Source organism: Pan troglodytes, chromosome 14 (assembly GCF_028858775.2).
Source record: "Pan troglodytes isolate AG18354 chromosome 14, NHGRI_mPanTro3-v2.0_pri, whole genome shotgun sequence".
NCBI lineage: Eukaryota > Metazoa > Chordata > Mammalia > Primates > Hominidae > Pan > Pan troglodytes.
This window is the reverse complement of record NC_072412.2, coordinates 54963564-54981640: the sequence shown is the minus strand read 5'-3', so window position 1 is coordinate 54981640 and position 18077 is coordinate 54963564. Positions and strand designations below refer to the sequence as shown.

At 37.4% G+C, this 18077-nt stretch overlaps 1 protein-coding gene across 28 annotated transcripts in view; it reads left to right on the top strand.

Annotated features, from left to right (window-relative positions):
• CAB39L (calcium binding protein 39 like) overlaps positions 1-18077 on the top strand; it is a 137828-nt gene that overhangs the window by 57860 nt on the left and 61891 nt on the right. For 25 of the 28 annotated variants that reach the window (XR_008538683.2, XR_008538681.2, XR_010150709.1 and 22 more), the window contains 2 exons: positions 7879-8020; positions 11240-11404. Coding sequence is in view for 20 of the 28 variants with exons in the window: in XM_001154198.5 (XP_001154198.1) it covers positions 7910-8020; positions 11240-11404 (276 nt within the window). In the remaining 8 variants the exon portion in view is untranslated. Of the gene's footprint in view, positions 1-7878; positions 8021-11220; positions 11405-18077 lie in introns of all 28 variants that reach the window. The other 3 variants (XR_010150712.1, XM_063792553.1, XM_063792554.1) reach the window with 1 other exon arrangement.

Below are 18077 nucleotides of genomic sequence, written 5' to 3'. Positions count from 1 at the left end.
TTGCTTTTCTTTGTATTTTACTCTTCATTCCAGATTTCCATGGCTTGGTCTTTAAATTGTGGATTTGTTTTTCAATTCTATACCCTTCTACCAATCAGCTATTCTATTGCATTGCATGTTCTTAGTTCCAAGAACGTTTTCTCATTCATTGTTTACTTCTTTTTCATAGCAGCCTGTTCTTATTTTATGGATGTGATAGCATAGCATATCTTTTGGGTATATAAATATAATATAATTTTTACCATCCCCCCCAGGGTTTGCTCTATTTATTTTTACATTTCTCTTTTATATTCTTGATTTTCATCAAACACCTCACGATTCTTGCACGTGATTTATATTTATTAGCTAGGGACTGTACTAGTTGGTATTGGCAGCTGATATGACTTTCTTCAGCCACCTTAAAGAACTGGGCAAAGTAGCTGGGCACAGTGGCTAACGCCTATTATCCCAGGACTTTGTAAGGCTGAGGTGGGAGGATCACTTACGGTCAGGAGTTCGAGGCTGCAGTAAGCTGTGACTGCCACTGCACTCCAGCCTAGGTGACAGAGCAAGAACTTGTCTCTAAAATTTTTTTAAAATATGAAATGGGCAAAGTATAGAATTAGGAAATGTACAGAATAGGAAAGTTAAAAAGCTAGTATGGGTCAGGTGTGGTGGCTCACACCTGTAACCCCAACACTTTGGGAGGCCAAGGTGAGAGGATCATTTAAACTCAGGAGTTTGAGACCAGCCTGGGCAACATACAGAGACCATGTCTCTACATAAAATTAAAATTAGCCAGGAGTTCGAGGCCAGCCTGGGTAACATGGCAAACCCCGTCTCTACTAAAAATACAAAAATTAACCGGACATGGTGGCACATGCCTGTGGTCCCAGCTACTTGGGAGGCTGAGGTGGGAAGATTGCTTGAACCCAACAGGCCAAGACTGCAGCAAGCGGTTATTACACAGCTGCACTCCAACCATAATGGGACAACCTTTTACAGCGGTCATACTGGCGAAATTTTTAAATTCTGACAGGTCCAAATGTTAGGAAGGATGGGCGATAACTGCAACTCACACTACACAGCTGTGAAAGTATAAACTGGAATAAAAACTTGAGAAAGCAATTTGGCTATATCAAATGAAGATATAGCCATTTTCTCTTTTGTCTCTGCTTTGAATCTATTTTAAAGCAGTGTTTTGTTTTTTGAGACAGAGTCTTGTTTTGTCACCCAGGCTGGAGTGCAGTGGCACATCTTGGCTCACTGAAACCTCTGCCCCCTGGGTTCAAGCGATTCTCATGCCTCAGCCTCTCGAGTAGCTGGGAGTATAGGTGCCTGCCACCACACCCAGCTAATTTTTGTATTTTTTGTGGAGACGGGGTTTCCCCATGTTGGCCATGCTGGTCTCAAACTCCTGGACTCAAGTGATCCACCCATCTTGGCCTCCCAAAGTGTTGGGATTACAGGACTGAGCCACCGCACCCAGCCTGTACTACATTTTTTATCTATTTATCTTTTGATGGACACTTAGGTTGGTTCCATGTCTTGGCTATTGTAAATAAGGTTGCAATGAATACGGAAGTGCAGATATTTCCTTGACATACTGATTTTAGTTCCTTTGGATATATACCCAGAAGTGGGATTACTGGATCATGTGGTAGTTCCATTTTTATTTTTTGCATATCATCCACACCGTTTCTTATAGTGGCTGTTCTAATTCACCTTCCCACCAACAATGTACAAGAGTTCCCTTTTCTCAGCATTCTCATCAACACTTTTCTTTCTTCTTTTTTATTTTGATTGGCTGTGTCACAGTCTATTTACTAGCTAGTTGCTGCATCCAGGACAGAGAATACTGTGGCCAAAGCTGGGTCATGTTCCCCCCCTTTTGTTGGGGTGAGGTGATGTGGGAAGTAGGGCAGACACATCTATCACCAGAAGAAACCCGGACCAAATAGCTACCAGAGGTTTTCTTCCTTTTCTTTTACTTCTCTGATTGAGTTATTTCTACTTCTATCATTATTTCCATCCATCTTTTCTTGGAGATTTTTGGGGCAGTTTCCTTTTTAACTTCTTTAGTTGAATCCTTATTTATTTTTATTCCTATATGAATGAGTTATAATTGTAGATTCTCACCCTCCCACATGTTCTGCCAACAATATACAGGCTCCTTTTCAAGAACTATTTCTGATTTTTTAGCATTAATTTTGTTGAGCTCTTTGTGGGCCTCATTCCATCTCATCTTTTTGTTCCATTTTTAGTAAATATACACTATCTGTTCACACATAAATGGTATATTGGCTAAGGATTTAATTATGGTGTTATAGACTTTACTTATCAGAACTCTAGGTTTTCTCCATGGCCTTGGGGCATTTGGTTCATGGAAGTCCAAAACCAACCTGATTTTTATGCTTTCGTTTGTTTTTTTAAGGTCATTTTGTTGGAATGTGATCTGAGAAGGAAATGTTTATTTTAAAAGCTGCAAGACACTGAATGTTGGGTCTTATCATGAATCTCAACTAGAAAAATCTTTCGAATGATCAAGTTTAGATTGTTTTTCTGTTTACGCTGTTATATCTTTGATTCTGTTCCAGTTTTAATGCCTTTGCTGTTTTTGGCTTCCTATCCTCCCCCCTCCATTGTTGTAACACCTGTTTGTTAGGGGATAACACTCCATTTTCTTCATATTGCTATAAAATACCTATATAGATATAAAGATATGTATCCATACACACTCTATATCTTTTCTTCATCATTTTAGTTTTTTCGACCTTTTCTCGCCTTCTGGGAAAATTTTGCACGTGTCTGTGTCTCTCACTACATCGTGAGCCCTTTGAGGCTTCTTTGTTTCGTATTTCCTTGTTCAGTGCCTAGTACATTATAAGTGCTCAGTAAATACTTTTCGAATGAATACATGCAGACTAACTAATTTTGTACCTTGAAGTTGCCCCAGATCCATTTTCTGTATTGTTATTCTGCTCTATGCAGTTTGGGATTCCCAGTCTGCATCTTGGGCATGTGTGTATTTATATGTGCATATATGTATGTATTTTCAGTCTTTTACCTTGGCTAGCTCTTTTTTTTTTGTCTAAAAGAGCTTTTTGTCTCCTTTTCTTCTTTTCTTAAATTTATATCTGTTCTAGCTTTATAGAGAATTAATTTCAGAAGCAACCTTTCTTGCCCAAGTCTGCAGGGCATTTATTTCCTTTTATTGTGTTCCTTTAATAATAATAAACAACCTATTTGTTGTTTATTCTGCTTACTGACTCCTGGAAGAGGAAAAGTATAACAGGGCCATTGTCAGTCCACTAACATTTCTGTGCTGCATGGCCTGCTGTCAGCATTAATGCCGAGGGCAGGTTGATGTGCATGGTCTCAACACCGTTTTCAATGCCTAGGAGGCATTTATCTAGTGTCAGTCTTCTGGACTAACATGCGTCTTTTCCTGTCCCCACTGCCTGCTTTGCTGAAACAGAATGTATGTTCTTAAAACTCTGAGGTAGACTTTATGGAAAAATTACTTTCCTGCCACCTTATCCCCACAAGGCACCATTGTCAGGCCTCTCCATTCCTTTTGTTCCCAGCTTAAGCACTTTATTTTTGGCTTTATCTTTATCATGATAGGATACTGGGGTTTAAAGACTCAGAATGGGTGTGGGACAGTGGTGAATAACCTAGAGCCCTGATGCTCAATCTTACTCTAAGAACAACTTCGTTTTACAGATAGAACAAATGACACCTAGAAGGGGGTGATTAACTTCTTTTGAATCATACAGCAGATCAGTTACAATCAACTAGAGGGAGTTTACGTGTCTTGTGTTTGTGTAGAAGGTTTGAGTGCTACTTGGTTCATTGCTTAAATGACGACCAGTGGGCTAAATGATGTGATTGGAGTAGATGTATATATAGTGACCAGCATGGTCGCCCAGAGTGTGAGAAAGGCAGCCTCGAGTTTCCAGGTGATGGAGGAGGTGTTTAGTCTTGGAGTGGGGGAGGTATTTAGTCTGGGAGTGGGGGAGGTGTTTAGTCTGGGAGTGGGGGAGGTGTTTAGTCTGGGAATGGAGTGGGGCTGGCCATGGTCTGAGAAGAACTGGGAGAGGCAGGAGAGTTCTGCCTTAATTTGCAGGGGGTCTGGGTGCTGGAACTCAAGCATAGTTTAAGAGCATGAGCTTTGATTTCCTTCAAAATATGGATCCCAAAATAGAAGAATAATGATAAGATGAAATTTTAAAACATTGTTAAACTAATCATATTATACTTATTACAATAAGTAGGTATAGTAAAATATGAAAATAATTTTTAAAGGAGATTGTATTGAGGCAGTATACTGTGTGTTATTTCCCCATTATATAACCCCATTGCCCCTAAAATGTTTGCTTTTTCCACTTAATAATAGGCTCCAAAGAACAGGGATTGTGTTTTTCTTGTTTGTGGCTCTATCCCTAGTATTTAGCAAAGTGCCTGTGCTCAGTAATTACTCAGATTATTTATTCAATGAATAAATGAACAAACCCACCATCAGTTGAAAAGGGGAGATAGTGAATCAGAAAATACTTATCACCAGATTGACATGGAAACCCTGAAAACGTTTTGAATTTAAGTAAATTAGCATTAGCTTGTTACAGTGAGAACCAAGCAAAGTAATAATGGACAAAAAATCATATCATATCTATGATACCATGTTATAATTTGTACTCTGTTTTGATGTCAGGGAGTATTTAAAATTCCTACAGTTATATATCTTTCCCTTAGTGCTATAGAACTACAGGGAGAAAGACAGCAATTACAGGCATACCTTATTTTATTGTGTTTCACCTTTGTTGTGCTTTGAAGACACCGTGTTTTTGAAAAATTGAAGGTTTATGGCAACCCTGCATTGAGGAAGTCTATTGGCGCCATTTTCTTTCAACAGCATGTGCTCACTTTGTATCTCTTGATACATTTTGTTAATTCTCACAATATTTCAGACTTTTTCATTGTTAGTACATATGTTGTGGTGATCTGTGATCAGTGATCTCTGATGTTACTATTGTAATTGTTTTGGGACACCACAGACTGTGCCCATAATCGATAAACGTTGCATGTGTTCTGAATGCCCCATTGACTGGCCGTTCCCCTGTCTCACTTTCCTCAGGCCTCCCTGTTCCCTAAGATACAACAATACTGAAATTAGGCTGGCTCACAACCCTATAAGTGGCCTCTATGTGTTCAAGGAAAAGGAAGAGTCACATATCTCTCACTTTAAATCAAAAGATGGAAAAATGATTAGTCTTAGTGAGGAAGGCATATCCAGAGCTGAGGTAGGCTGAAAGCTAGGCCTTTTGCATCAGTAAGTTAGCCAAGCTGTGGATGCAAAGGAAAAGTTCTTGAAGAAAATGAAAAGTGCTACTCCAGTGAAAACACAAATAATAAGAAAACAAAACAGCTAATTGTTAATACGAAGAAAGTTTCAGTGGTCTGGATAGAAGATCAAACCAGACACACATTCCCTTTAGCCTAGTCCAGAGCAAGTCCCCAACTTTCTTCAGTTCTGTGAAGGCTGAGAGAGGTAAGGAAGATGCAGAAGAAAAGTCTGAAGCTAAAAGAGATTGCTCCATGAGGTTTAAAGAAAGAAGCCATCTCCAGAACATAAAAGTGCAGGGGAAAAAGCAGCAAGTGCTATTTATAGAAGCTGCAGCAAGTTATCCAGAAGATCTAGCTGAGATCATTGGTGAGGGTGGCCACACAAAACAACAGATTTTCAGTGTAGATGGAACACCCTCGTATTGGAAGAAGATGCCATCTAGGATTTTCATAGCTAGAAAGGAGGAGTCAGTGCCTGGCTTTAAAGGACAAGCTGACTCTCCAGTTAGGAGCTAATACAGCTGGTAACTTGAAATAGAAGCTAATACTCATTTCCCATTCCAAAAACCCTAGGTTCTTAAGAATTATGCTAAATCTATTTGGCCTGTGCTCCATAAATGGAACAACAAAGCCTGACGACAGCATGGTTTACTGAATATTTTAAGCCTTCTGTTGAGACCCACTGCTCAGAATAAAAGATTCCTTTGAAAATATTACTGCTCATTGACAATGTACCTCATCATCCAGGAGCTCTGATGGAGGTTTACAAGGAGGTTAATGTTGTTTTCATGGCTGTTAACATCCATTCTGCAGCCCATGGACAAAGGAGTAATTTTGACTTTCCAGACTTGTTAAAGAAATACATTTCATATGTTCATATTGCTCTAATAAAAGTTAAAAAAACAAACAAAAGAAATACATTTCATAAGATGCAAGCTGCCATAGATAGTGATTCCTCTAATGGATCTGGGCAAACTTAATAGAAAAACCTGCTGTAAAAGATTCATCATTCTAGATGCCATTAAGAACATTTGTGATTCATGGGAGGAGGTCAAAATATCAACATTTTCAGGAGTTCAGAAGAAGTTGGTTCTAACTCTCATGGGTAACTTTGAGGGGTTCAAGACTTCAGTGGAGGAAGTAACTGCCAATATGGTGGAAATAACAAGGAAACAAGAATTAAGAATAGAGCCTGAAGATGTGACTGAATTGCTGCAATCTCATGATAAAACTTGAACAGGTGAGGAATGTTGCTTCTATGGATGAGCAAAGAAAGTGGTTTCTTAAGATGGAATCTACTCCTGCTGAAGATGAAATGACAACAAAGGATTTAGAATATTACATAAATTTAGCTGATAAAGCAGTGGCAGGTTTCGAGAGGACTGACTTCAATTTTGAAAGCAGTTCTACTGTGAGTAAAATGCTAACAAACTGCATCACATGCTATAGAGAAATCTTCCATGAAAGGAAGAGTCAACGTAGCAAACTTTATTGTCTTCTTTTAAGAAATCGCCACAGCTACTCCATCCTTCAGCAGCCAACACACCTGATCAGTCAGCAGCCATCAACATTAATGCAAGACTCTCCAACCAGCAAAAAGATTAGGACTCACTGAAGGGTCAGGCAATAAATATTTTTATAAATTAAGTTATACATATTGTTTTCATTTTGTTTTTGTTTTATTATACTTTAAGTTTTAGGGTACATGTGCACAATGTGCAAGTTAGTTACATATGTATACATGTGCCATGTTGGTGTGCTGCACCCATCAATTTAGATATAATACTATTGCACACTTAATAGACTGCAGTATAGCGTAAATATAACTTTTATATGTGCTAGGAAAAACCAAATACATTTTATGACTCGCTTTATTGAGAAATTTGCTTTATTGCAATGGTCTGGAACTGAACCTACAGTATCTCCTAGGTATGTCTATACATGAATGCATTTGGCTTCTTTTTAAAATTCTACTTTAATGCAAAATATTTGATCATTGATTATTATGCATTCAGAGAATAAGTTAATATTTTTTAAAATAATGGAAAAAAGTATAATTGACTCAAAGAGCCAGAAATGTCTAGGACATTTAAGATAGAATCATATCTAAACTACTGTGCCTTTCTCTTTTGTGAAATAGTTCATTAACTATGTCATGGAACTTTTTGTAATAATAGCAGCTAAGCATTATAGAATACATATAGCTAAACATTATAGAATATATTTATTATTATTATCACTTTCTTTGGTCAAAATATCTAGTTTTGCATATCAACTTGGACTCTAAAATTATTTCTTGTATAATCCTTATGTTTCTATTGCAGGAAAGATTTTAAACTTTGTATAAAAACTTTCAAGCAAAACTTTAAAAATATCTTTTTAAAAATATACGTATTTAAATTTGGCATAAAACTTGAAACTCATTTTAATTTGATCACTTTTAATGTTTCACATTACTGAATTCATGTTATTGAAAACTTATAAGACATTGGTATAAAAATGTAAGCATATTAAGAGTTAAAGTTATAATTTTGTTGGCTTATTTGTTTTTAGCATTCCATATTGGAAGAAGAGATTTCTACACATGAAAAAAATGCCTTTGTTTAGTAAATCACACAAAAATCCAGCAGAAATTGTGAAAATCCTGAAAGACAATTTGGCCATTTTGGAAAAGCAAGACAAAAAGACAGACAAGGTAAGAGCTAAAACAGTAACATTATGATTAAAGTACATGCATTGCAATGCCAAAAACCAATGTAAAAACTTAATGAAGAATTCAAAATATGGTCTGTGATGTGCACATAGACCCTCTATAAATAGATTTAAGTTGATTTCAGGTTTTATGCAACTGATTATTATTTAGTCTGTTGTGATGAACTTTAGGTTCACTCTCTAGAGACTGTGACCACACCAGATCCCTCTAGACTACACAGCTTAAAGATCTAAAAGGTTATACTGGTGTGTAATGTTACATTTACATGAAAGGTAAAAAGTTTTTATTTAAAGATTGACTGATAGTTTCTGTTACAGTGAATCTCATTTTCATACGGTTTTAAGGTCTTATTAAGTGGGGCTTCCTCACAGGAATGCTAGTTATTCCTTCAAAGGGATATTGAATCCTATATATTCGATTTCTCTCTAAAGTTTATGGCAAGATTCAAGATATCTATAAAAGAAATACACGAGTTCATAGTATCCTTCTATTCCAGTAAATGATACAATCTTGAATTCTACAAGGGGTGTAGAAATAGCTTATTCTAATTCTCGTACACTTTGTAATATTGAGCCAAATCTTGGCCCAAATAGAAGAAAAATGGCCTTTTTGCAAGTATAAATCTAAATGGTAGAAGAGAGAAAAAAGAAAAAAAACCTTTTTACACATTTTCATTAGTAACTAGGAAAAGGCCAACTAAAACCACAATAAATTCAGATTACACAACTACTGTCTTGGCAAAAATGAAAAGGTGTGATGATGTTAAGTGTTGAGAAGGATGGAGAGCAATGAGGACTTTCATTAACTGTGGATGATGACATATACATTGATGTAACTGCTTTGAAAACCAGTTTATTATCTGTGAAATACGAAGATATGCATGTACTAAAATCCTGCAGTGCCACTCCTAGTTATAAACTCTAGAGGTATTCTTGCACATCTGCACCAGGAAAAATGTACAAGAATGTTCATAGCATTGTTGTTAATAAAAAACCTTTCATGGAAACAACCCAATGTCCTTGAACAGTAGAACCAATAAAAAAGTTGTGGTATAGGCATTAGTGTGGAACATTAGAAAGTGATAAAAATTAAAGAACTTCTGCCTACATGCAACAGTATAGATGCATTTCTTAAAAATAATGTTGAATGAAAGAAGCAAGTCATGAAGGGGTAATGTACTGATCCATAAAGTTGAAAATCAGTGGAACTAAGCTATATTGTTTCAGCCTAAGTTTTCTCATCTATAAAATAGGAATAATAAGAAATGTAAAGACATGTTTGTCACAAGAGATATAAAAATATTTACATCTGAGCTGAAAGGGGCCTTCAGGTGACTCCTGGGTGCTGAAAATGTCCTGTTTCTTGACTGGGTGATGGTCATAAAGATGTTTGCTTTATTATTATTCTTAACTCTCTCTTAAACATACTCTCCATGTATGTTTAAAGCACTCTTCTGTGGATATATCTCACAATTTAAGATGCTTCCGGTCTTTAGTACATTAAGGATTGCTTCAGTCAGGCTATTAAGGATATGAAAAATTACTTTTTAAAAGTAGTGTCAGCCAGGCGCAGTGGCTCACGCCTGTAATCCCAGCACTTTGGGAGGCTGAGGTGGGCAGATCACCTAAGGTCAGGAGTTCGAGATCAGCCTGGCCAACATGGTGAAACCCCACCTCTACTAAAAATACAAAAATTAGCCAGGCACGGTGGTGGGTGCCTGTAATCCCAGCTACTAGGGAGGATGAGGCTGGAGAATCGCTTGAACGCAGGAGGCGGAGGTTGCAGTGAGCTGAGATCGTGCTGTTGCACTCCAGCCTGGGTGACAAAAGCAAAACTCCATCTCAAAAATAAATAAATAAATAAAAGTAGTGTCACCCAAGAAGCAGAGCTAGAGAAAAATAAAAATAAATAAATAACAAAAGTTGCATCATGCTACCATGAGTTTTTTTATGTAATTTGCCTTATTCTACTCATTTCCTTCTTCATTTATAATGATTACAATATTATACTTAAAAGTAATGAAAGTATATTTCTTTAAAATATTCAGACAAATTGTTAACTAAATTAGTCTGCTCTCCTTTCCTACCTATATTAATTTTAAAGATTTTTAAATTGAGATATTAAAAATTAACATACCATATAATTCACTATTTAAAGTGTACAATTCATTGGTTTTTAGTACATTCACAGAGTTTTGCAACTCACCGCTATCTAATTCTAGAACATTTTCATCACTCCCAAAAGAAACCCTGGAGCCATTAATAGTCATTACTTATTTCCCTCTCCCCCAGGCCCTAATATCTACTAATAATCTATGTACTTTCTGCCTCTATGGATTTGCCTAGTATTCTTTAAAATATAGTGAGTTTTTTTTTAAGTTTCATAGATAGCAAAAAAGACAATGATTCTGTGTGAGGAATAAATGGATTGACAAAGAAAGCTTATGAGTTTTGACAATTTACAGTCTTATACTTGGACCATTCAAAAATCAGAGGAATAGGGATTTGTTGAAAAACCTTAACACAATGCTTTAAATAAAGATCAGTAGCTACTGATAAGTCTTCAAAATGGAATCAATTTAATTTTCAAGCATAAAGTTAATATTGGATTGCTAGCAAAATTAGACAATGAGTGTGGTTTAAAAGATTATTGGGCCGGATGCAGTGGCTCACGCCTGTAATCCCAGGACTTTGGGAGGCTGAGGTGGGCGAATCACGAGTTCAGGAGATCGAGACCATCTGGCTAACGCAGTGAAACCCTGTCTCTACTAAAAATACAAAAATAAGCCGGGCGTGGTGGCGGGTGCTTGTAGTCCCCGCTACTTGGGAGGCTGAGGCAGGAGAATGGCGTGAACCTGGGAGGCGGAGCTTGCAGTGAGCCAAGATTGTGCCACTGCACTCCAGCCTGGGCAACAGAGCAAGACTCCATCTAAAAAAAAAAAAAAAAAAAGATTATTTAATGTATGTTGACTAAGTAGAAATACCAAAGAGCTGTTTTATATAAATAAATTTTATAATACTTATAATATTTTCCAAAATAAAAAAGGCAGTGCTTACTGTTTTTGTTTGTTTGTAACTGTACCATTAATTATAAATAAACAGAGCCCAAGACCAAGAAGTGGTTTTTTGGATTATTTGTTTGTTTGTTTATGGCCTAAAAATTTTTATTCTTTTAACCGTTAGCATACGTTTTGGTCACTAGGCTTCAGAAGAAGTGTCTAAATCACTGCAAGCAATGAAAGAAATTCTGTGTGGTACAAACGAGAAAGAACCCCCGACAGAAGCAGTGGCTCAGCTAGCACAAGAACTCTACAGCAGTGGCCTGCTGGTGACACTGATAGCTGACCTGCAGCTGATAGACTTTGAGGTAAGCCAGCTGTAAAAGGACGTCAGTGGTGCTTTTCAATTTTAATATCTATCTATCTATCTATCACTATTCAACTTTTGCTTTTCATTATTGCTTTCCATGTGTTATTTTTTAAAGTTTTTTCTAAAATGTCTACAATTAATCTATTTTTTACAAAAGCAAAAAGCCAAACTATAGTTAAGTTTTATGCAGCTAGGTAGCAAAGATAATGGTTAATAGAAGTAATAATAAGAAGTAACATTTGTTGAATGCTTGCTATATGCCAGGTACAGTTTCAAGCATTCAACTCGTTGAATTCTTAAAACTACCTTTGTGTTTAATACTGTATTATTAGCCCCATGTTATAGATGAAGAACCTAAAGTTCAAAGATATTAAGTAATTTGCCCAAAGTCACTCACTTACTTCAGAGCTTCAAATTCAGACAGTTCTTTTAATGAACATATTATACCAATGATTTAAGAAATGTGTTAAATGCTAGTAATATGCTTATCTCCTTTTGAAAGCAATTATACCTAATTTACCTAAATAATAAACTGACTAACTAAAACAAAAGCTTAGAAATGTAAGTGGTGAATATGTCTAGTCATTTTATTATCTATTGTGTAACTCAGAGGTGGTGATTTTTCAGTGAGAAATGGATACATAGACAAGTTTGGGCATTGACTGTTGAAGCGACAGAAGTCCTGGTTTGGCTTTGTTGCTTTGTTTCTATCATAATACAAATTTTGTTCGTATCAGGTAGGTACTTGGGTCTCCATTCATTCTCAGAGATAGAGGAGATATGCAAAGTGAATAGCTTTTAGTTTTGTTCACTGAATAAGTGGAAGGAAAACTAATGACAGTGATTACTGTGATTAGACCAAGATCAGGTCAGGGCTTTGGGGATCTGTGGAAGTAGTAGCCTACAGCTCTCTGCACAAGTCAGACCAGGGAAGATTTTTAGCAGCCGAAGCAGAGGAGGAGTGCAGAGCCAGGAGGCGTGCAGTCCGGTTGTGGCTAGAAGCAAGACCAAGTGGGGACCCCGAAGGGCCCAGACTTCAGCTCATCCTTTCAGTTACAGCTGTCTTTTTCTTTCTTTCCCTTCCTTATTCTATCTCTTTCTCTGCCTTTGGCATTTTCTGACCCATAATCTTTTTCTTTTTTTTTTTCAATTTTTTTTTTTATTATACTTTAAGTTCTAGGGTACATGCGCACAACGTGCAGGTTTGTTACATATGTATACATGTGCCATGTTGGTGTGCTGTACCCATTAACTCATCATTTACATTAGGTATATCTCCTTATGCTATCCCTCCCCGCTCCCCCGACCCCACAACAGGCCCCGGTGTGTGATTTTCCCCTTCCTGTGTCCCAGTGTTCTCATTGTTCAATTCCCACCTATGAGTGAGAACATGCAGTGTTTGGTTTTTTGTCTTTGTGACAGTTTGCTCAGAATCTTTTTCTTTTTCCTCTTGCTTGGCTTGCTTACTCTCCCTCTCCATCTTAGGTCCCATTTCCTTTTAAAATCAGCTATATGTGAAATTAAAGTATAGTCTTACTGTATGTATATACTTTTCTGTTTCTTTTATTTAGTTTAAAATTAGGTATTATGAACACTTGTAGAAGCTGTGGCATAGTGAAAAACACACTTGACTCGGAATTAGAATTGTTTAGAGTCCCAGCTCTGCTATTTCATGGTCAGTAACTTAACCTCTTTGAGCTTAAGTTTTCTCATCTATAAAATAGGAATAATACGAACTTACTGCATTGTTTTAAATATTAAACTAAATAAAAATATATACATATATATGTTGTGTTATATAGGAACACTAAATATAAATGCAAACTGTATACAAATGTCAAGTAGTAGTATTTTTTCATTTCCTCTTTTTCTCAAACTCAGGAACTAAAGTTAAGTGTAAGCTAGTTTGTTTTTGTTATAACCCTTGATTTTTTTTGTTATAACCCTTAATTTGTTTTAGATTTAGTTGGTCAGTGACCATAAATAGGAAAATGATTCCCTATTCTTATAGTAGTATAGTTTTATAAATTTTCTGTTGTTTTGCTTGTTTCTCTGAGAACAGCAGCATATTAAGCTACTGTCGTCATTAATTCATAAGTACGCTTGAGTTAGTTTATGAGATTAACCCAATTTGCAGTGGAGTGCTAGAAGGAATATGACTAAGGATGGTTATGTTTTGAGGAATGAGTCAGGGATGAGATGTCGTCAGGTTCAGTGACCTGTAGAAGCTTTGAGCAGCCACAGAACCTCATAGGTTCAAAGTGCTTTCCAAGAATTGGGGAGTTAGGGAGGAGTATACCAAAGAAAAACTTTGGGTGCCTTACAACTTTCTTTGGCATTGGCTCAGATAACAAAAGTGGAATGTAAGAAACAGTTATGCAAGTTCCCCTTCTTTTATGTGGCACATCAAATATAAATTAAAAATTTTGAGAAGAAGTTCATTTAAAAATTATTTTGGAATTAAGACATTTAATTGCCTAAAATAGACTTGTACATTTTTATCAAGTAAACTTTTATTCTCTGGAATCCTTGGAGAAAAGAAGTATCTTTCTGAACATTTGAATTTTCCATATAGCTGAAGATTAAGCCTTCAAATGCAGAGTTAAATTGATTACTCTTGTGGATTACTTTAATTTTTAAAATAAAATGTATTATATACTTGCCTTCCCTCCAGAATAAAATACTAGATATAATATGTTTTTAAACTGATGATTCAAAACTATTATGAAGATTTGTTATTGTGATAATAAGATAGGCAATTCTTAACTTTATTTATTCAATTGACGTGACACATACCTAGAACATAATTATAAGTGAATGTGATACTCCATAGATGCAGCCGTTATCCTTCTCTAGCCTGTAGAAAAATATATACTTCCTGGTTGAATGAATAAATGAATGAATGAAAAGGAGTGAAAGTTTAGTACAGTTCCATTTTAAGCATTCCAACTACATACAGTATTTTCAGGAAGGAGGCAGCCAGCATTCCTAGCATTATTAGCCTACTTATAGAAATGTACTGTGTTATCTCTATGAACTGGAGGCATGGATGATCAGCCTGCAGGCAGCAACTCTCCTTCTCAAGCCTAAAGTATCTATGTAAGCTACTGACAGCTTGATAAAATTCCTTCTGACTTCAGACTTACTCCAACGACACAGAACCCCCACCCCCATGTCTCTTGGTTCATGGCTTGCACTGGGACAGCCACTTCTGTGTTACCTTGAGTACTAGGACTGTGTTTGCCACACCTAGTGGCATGTTAATTTGTGAATTGATTGAATGAATGTAGTAATGAGAATGAGATATCAAAGCAGAGGTAAAAGAATTGGACCAAAAGAAGGTATTGGGACATACCAGTGAGCCATTTTTCTGAAGGAATCAGTAAATTGTTTAGAAGATAATTCAAACTCTTTGGAGTGATGATTATATGATTTCAGTACGTGAATAGCCTCTCCTGGTGCTTCTTTGGATAGCAGAACAGTCATTTGACTGTAAAATTTCTGGTATGTTTTGATAACAGAAAGGAAAAATTATTATTTTAAGGATGGACTACAGCTTTTGCCAGATAACCTAGGAGAATGGCACATTCCTTACAGAGAAAAAAAGTGAATTTTTGTTTAGAAGATACCTTGATTGGCTTTTTTGTTAGTTTGAAAGGCTGAAGTCTCTAGGCAATGTCTGTAAGGAAAAGACTGAAAGAAAAAAGCTTAGATTTCCTTGGCAGAGAAAAGTAACAGAAATTTGAGAAATGCCCTCTTTGGCCAAGGTTGATAGGAGTAGGAAATAGAAGAAAGGAGAAAGGTTTGGAGGGAGGGAGAGAGAGGTATCCAGAACCATGACAAAAGGAAGATGTTCATGGGGAAAGATGATCAGGAAGACTGAGGAACCTTTCATAAAAGTGATCTGTAGACTTCAGCTTGAAGGTGTTTCTGCACTGTGCTGTAATTATCCTTTGTTCGCCTTAAACCTTTGTAAAGGAACTTTGTACTAATAATACATGTTGAGGCCGGCGCAGTGGCTCATGCCTGTAATCCCAGCACTTTGGGAGGCCGAGGCGGGCGGATCACAAGGTCAGGAGATCGAGACCATCCTAGCTAACACGGTGAAACCTCATCTCTACTAAAAATATAAAAATTAGCCGGGCGTGGTGGCGGGCGCCTGTAGTCCCAGCTACTCTGGAGGGAGGCTGAGGCAAGAGAATGGCGTGAACCCAGGAGGCGGAGCTTGCAGTGAGCCGAGATCGCACCACTGAACTCCAGACTGGGCGACAGAGCGAGACTCCATCTCCAAACAAAACAAAAACAAAAACAACAACAACAAACAAGTTGAGTGAAGAAGGGGTGGTTTTCTACACTTGGAGTAAACTGAGTGTTGAAAAAATAAGCAGTTGCAGGAAACAAGGCAATGAATGGGGGTTGAAGGGCGCTGGGAGCAGGGGTTTGGAACCCTGAGCTGACAGCAGTGATGGTGGCTGGCAGCACTGACTTAAACTGGATGGCAGGGACTGACTCAGGAATCTTTGACAAACCTTCTTCTCTGTCAGGAATCTAGAGGAAAGTGGCCCACTGGGGTAGGGACAATACTGGAGGATCCGGCTATCATCATGTGAATAATGGCTAGTTAGGAGGTCGGCCTTTGGGTTAAATAAAAATCTCATTATGTAGCTATAAATTTGTATCTAATGCTTTAAGCCTTAAAATTGCAGACAGAAAAGAACCATTTCAGCATACTATTATGAGGTTCAAAAAATGATTTGTGGCTGAGTTTGCAAGGCTTCTGATTTTTATGGGCTCAGGATCAAACTCAGCTGTGTTTTTTGAGGTTTGGCTACTATTCAAGACACAGCTTTAGACTCTTTGATGTTTTGAAACACAACGTGATAAGAGATCAAAGGAGGGAAAATGTATTGCCTATAAGGTCTGATACATTCATTTTAAAGGCAGGTGTGCCTTGCAAAACCAGGGTGGATGCAAAGTGAACTGTTCAGGCTGAATAAGCAGCTCAAAGAAGCAGAAAATTGTCTTCTATGGTAACTTAATCCCTAATGATTATTTCTCGCTACATTAAAAAAAATTAGCAAAACAGGCCCAGTGCAGTGGCTCACGCCTATAATCCCAGCACTTTGGGAGACTGAGGTGGGAGGACTGCTTGAGCCCAGGAGTTTGAGACCCCCCTGGGCAACATGGCAAAACCCTGTCTCTACAAAAAATAAAAAAAATTAGCAGAGTATGCCTGCCTGTGGTCCCAGCTACTCAGGAGGCTAAGGTGGAAGAATCACCTGGGCCCAGGTGGTTGAGGCTACAGTGAGCCAAGATTGTGCTACTGCACTCCAGCCTGGGTAATGGAATGAGACCCTGTCTCAAAAGAAAAAAAATAGCAAAACAAACACTCCAGGATCAACTTTTCCACTTTTCATTAAGCCATTTTGTAGTCCTACATTTTGTAAATGTTTATCCTCTAATAATCTTTTTCTATTCCCTGGACCTGATTAAAGTGGTCCTTGGCCAGGCGTGGTGGCTTACGTCTGTAATCCCAGCATTTTGGGATACCTAAGTTCAGGAGTTCGAGACCAGCCTCGCCAACGTGGCAAAACCCTATCTGTACTAAAAATACAAAAATTAGCCGTGGCCATGGTGGCATGCACCTGTAATCCTAGCTACTTGGGAGGCTGAGGCAGGAGAATCGCTTGAACCCAGGAGGCGGAGGTTGCAGTGAGCCAAGATCGCACCATTGCACTTCTGCCTGGGCAATAAGAGTGAAACTCCATCTCAAAAAAAAAAAAAGAAAGAAAAAGAAAAAGAAAAAAAATGGCTCTTTACCTTTGGTTTTATTACTGTAAAAATATAACAGAAATCGTAAAGCCTTAAAATACCAGCTTTGACTGTACATTATACATTTAACAATTTGAAATGCTTACTATGCGTGTCAGCCATTGATTTTATTTAATTATGTTTGGTCTTGATTTTATTTGATTGTGTATATATTTTGTGCCCCTCACTGGACAAATTAAAGAATTTACAATCCCAGGTAGGGAAATACTATGTCATAGAAAATGGCATTTTATGTTATCATTACCCTATTGCCCTAAAGCTTAATGAATATAAGCTTTAGAAGGCCTTTATCCTATAAAGGAATATAATTTATGGGTGATTAAAAATGGCATTTGGCATCAGGCTCTTAATTAGATGTGAAACCTGTTAATTGTTTGTAATAAAATTAAGACAGTGACCATTAGTTTGATCGTACCAGACATTTTAAGGAATGTAATCTGCATAAGGATGAAGACTGCTTGTGCTGTGTATAAAGTGTTGTGTCTGCCCACTCCCTCTGCTTTCTGGGGAATGCTCCCTCCTTCTCCACTCACATGGTTACCATGGGAACAACCATTTTGGGTGATATGACACCCTGGACAACACAAAGCTGAATGACCTGCAAGTGGATATCTGACCAAAAGAGGGCCAGAGGCTTTCTGCAGGAATTCTGGAACTAGAACTGAGACAGAACCCCAGTGTTTAGCCAGGTGCTAAAGATAGTAAATGCAGTTTTTCCATCAGTGGTCATATTTTTCACTATGTGGACTAAAGAAACAGAAGAAGCCAGCCTGCAGAGAAAATAGAATGACAAAGATATTGGGGCAGTGGGGGAGATAATCTCCCATATAAATTCCCAC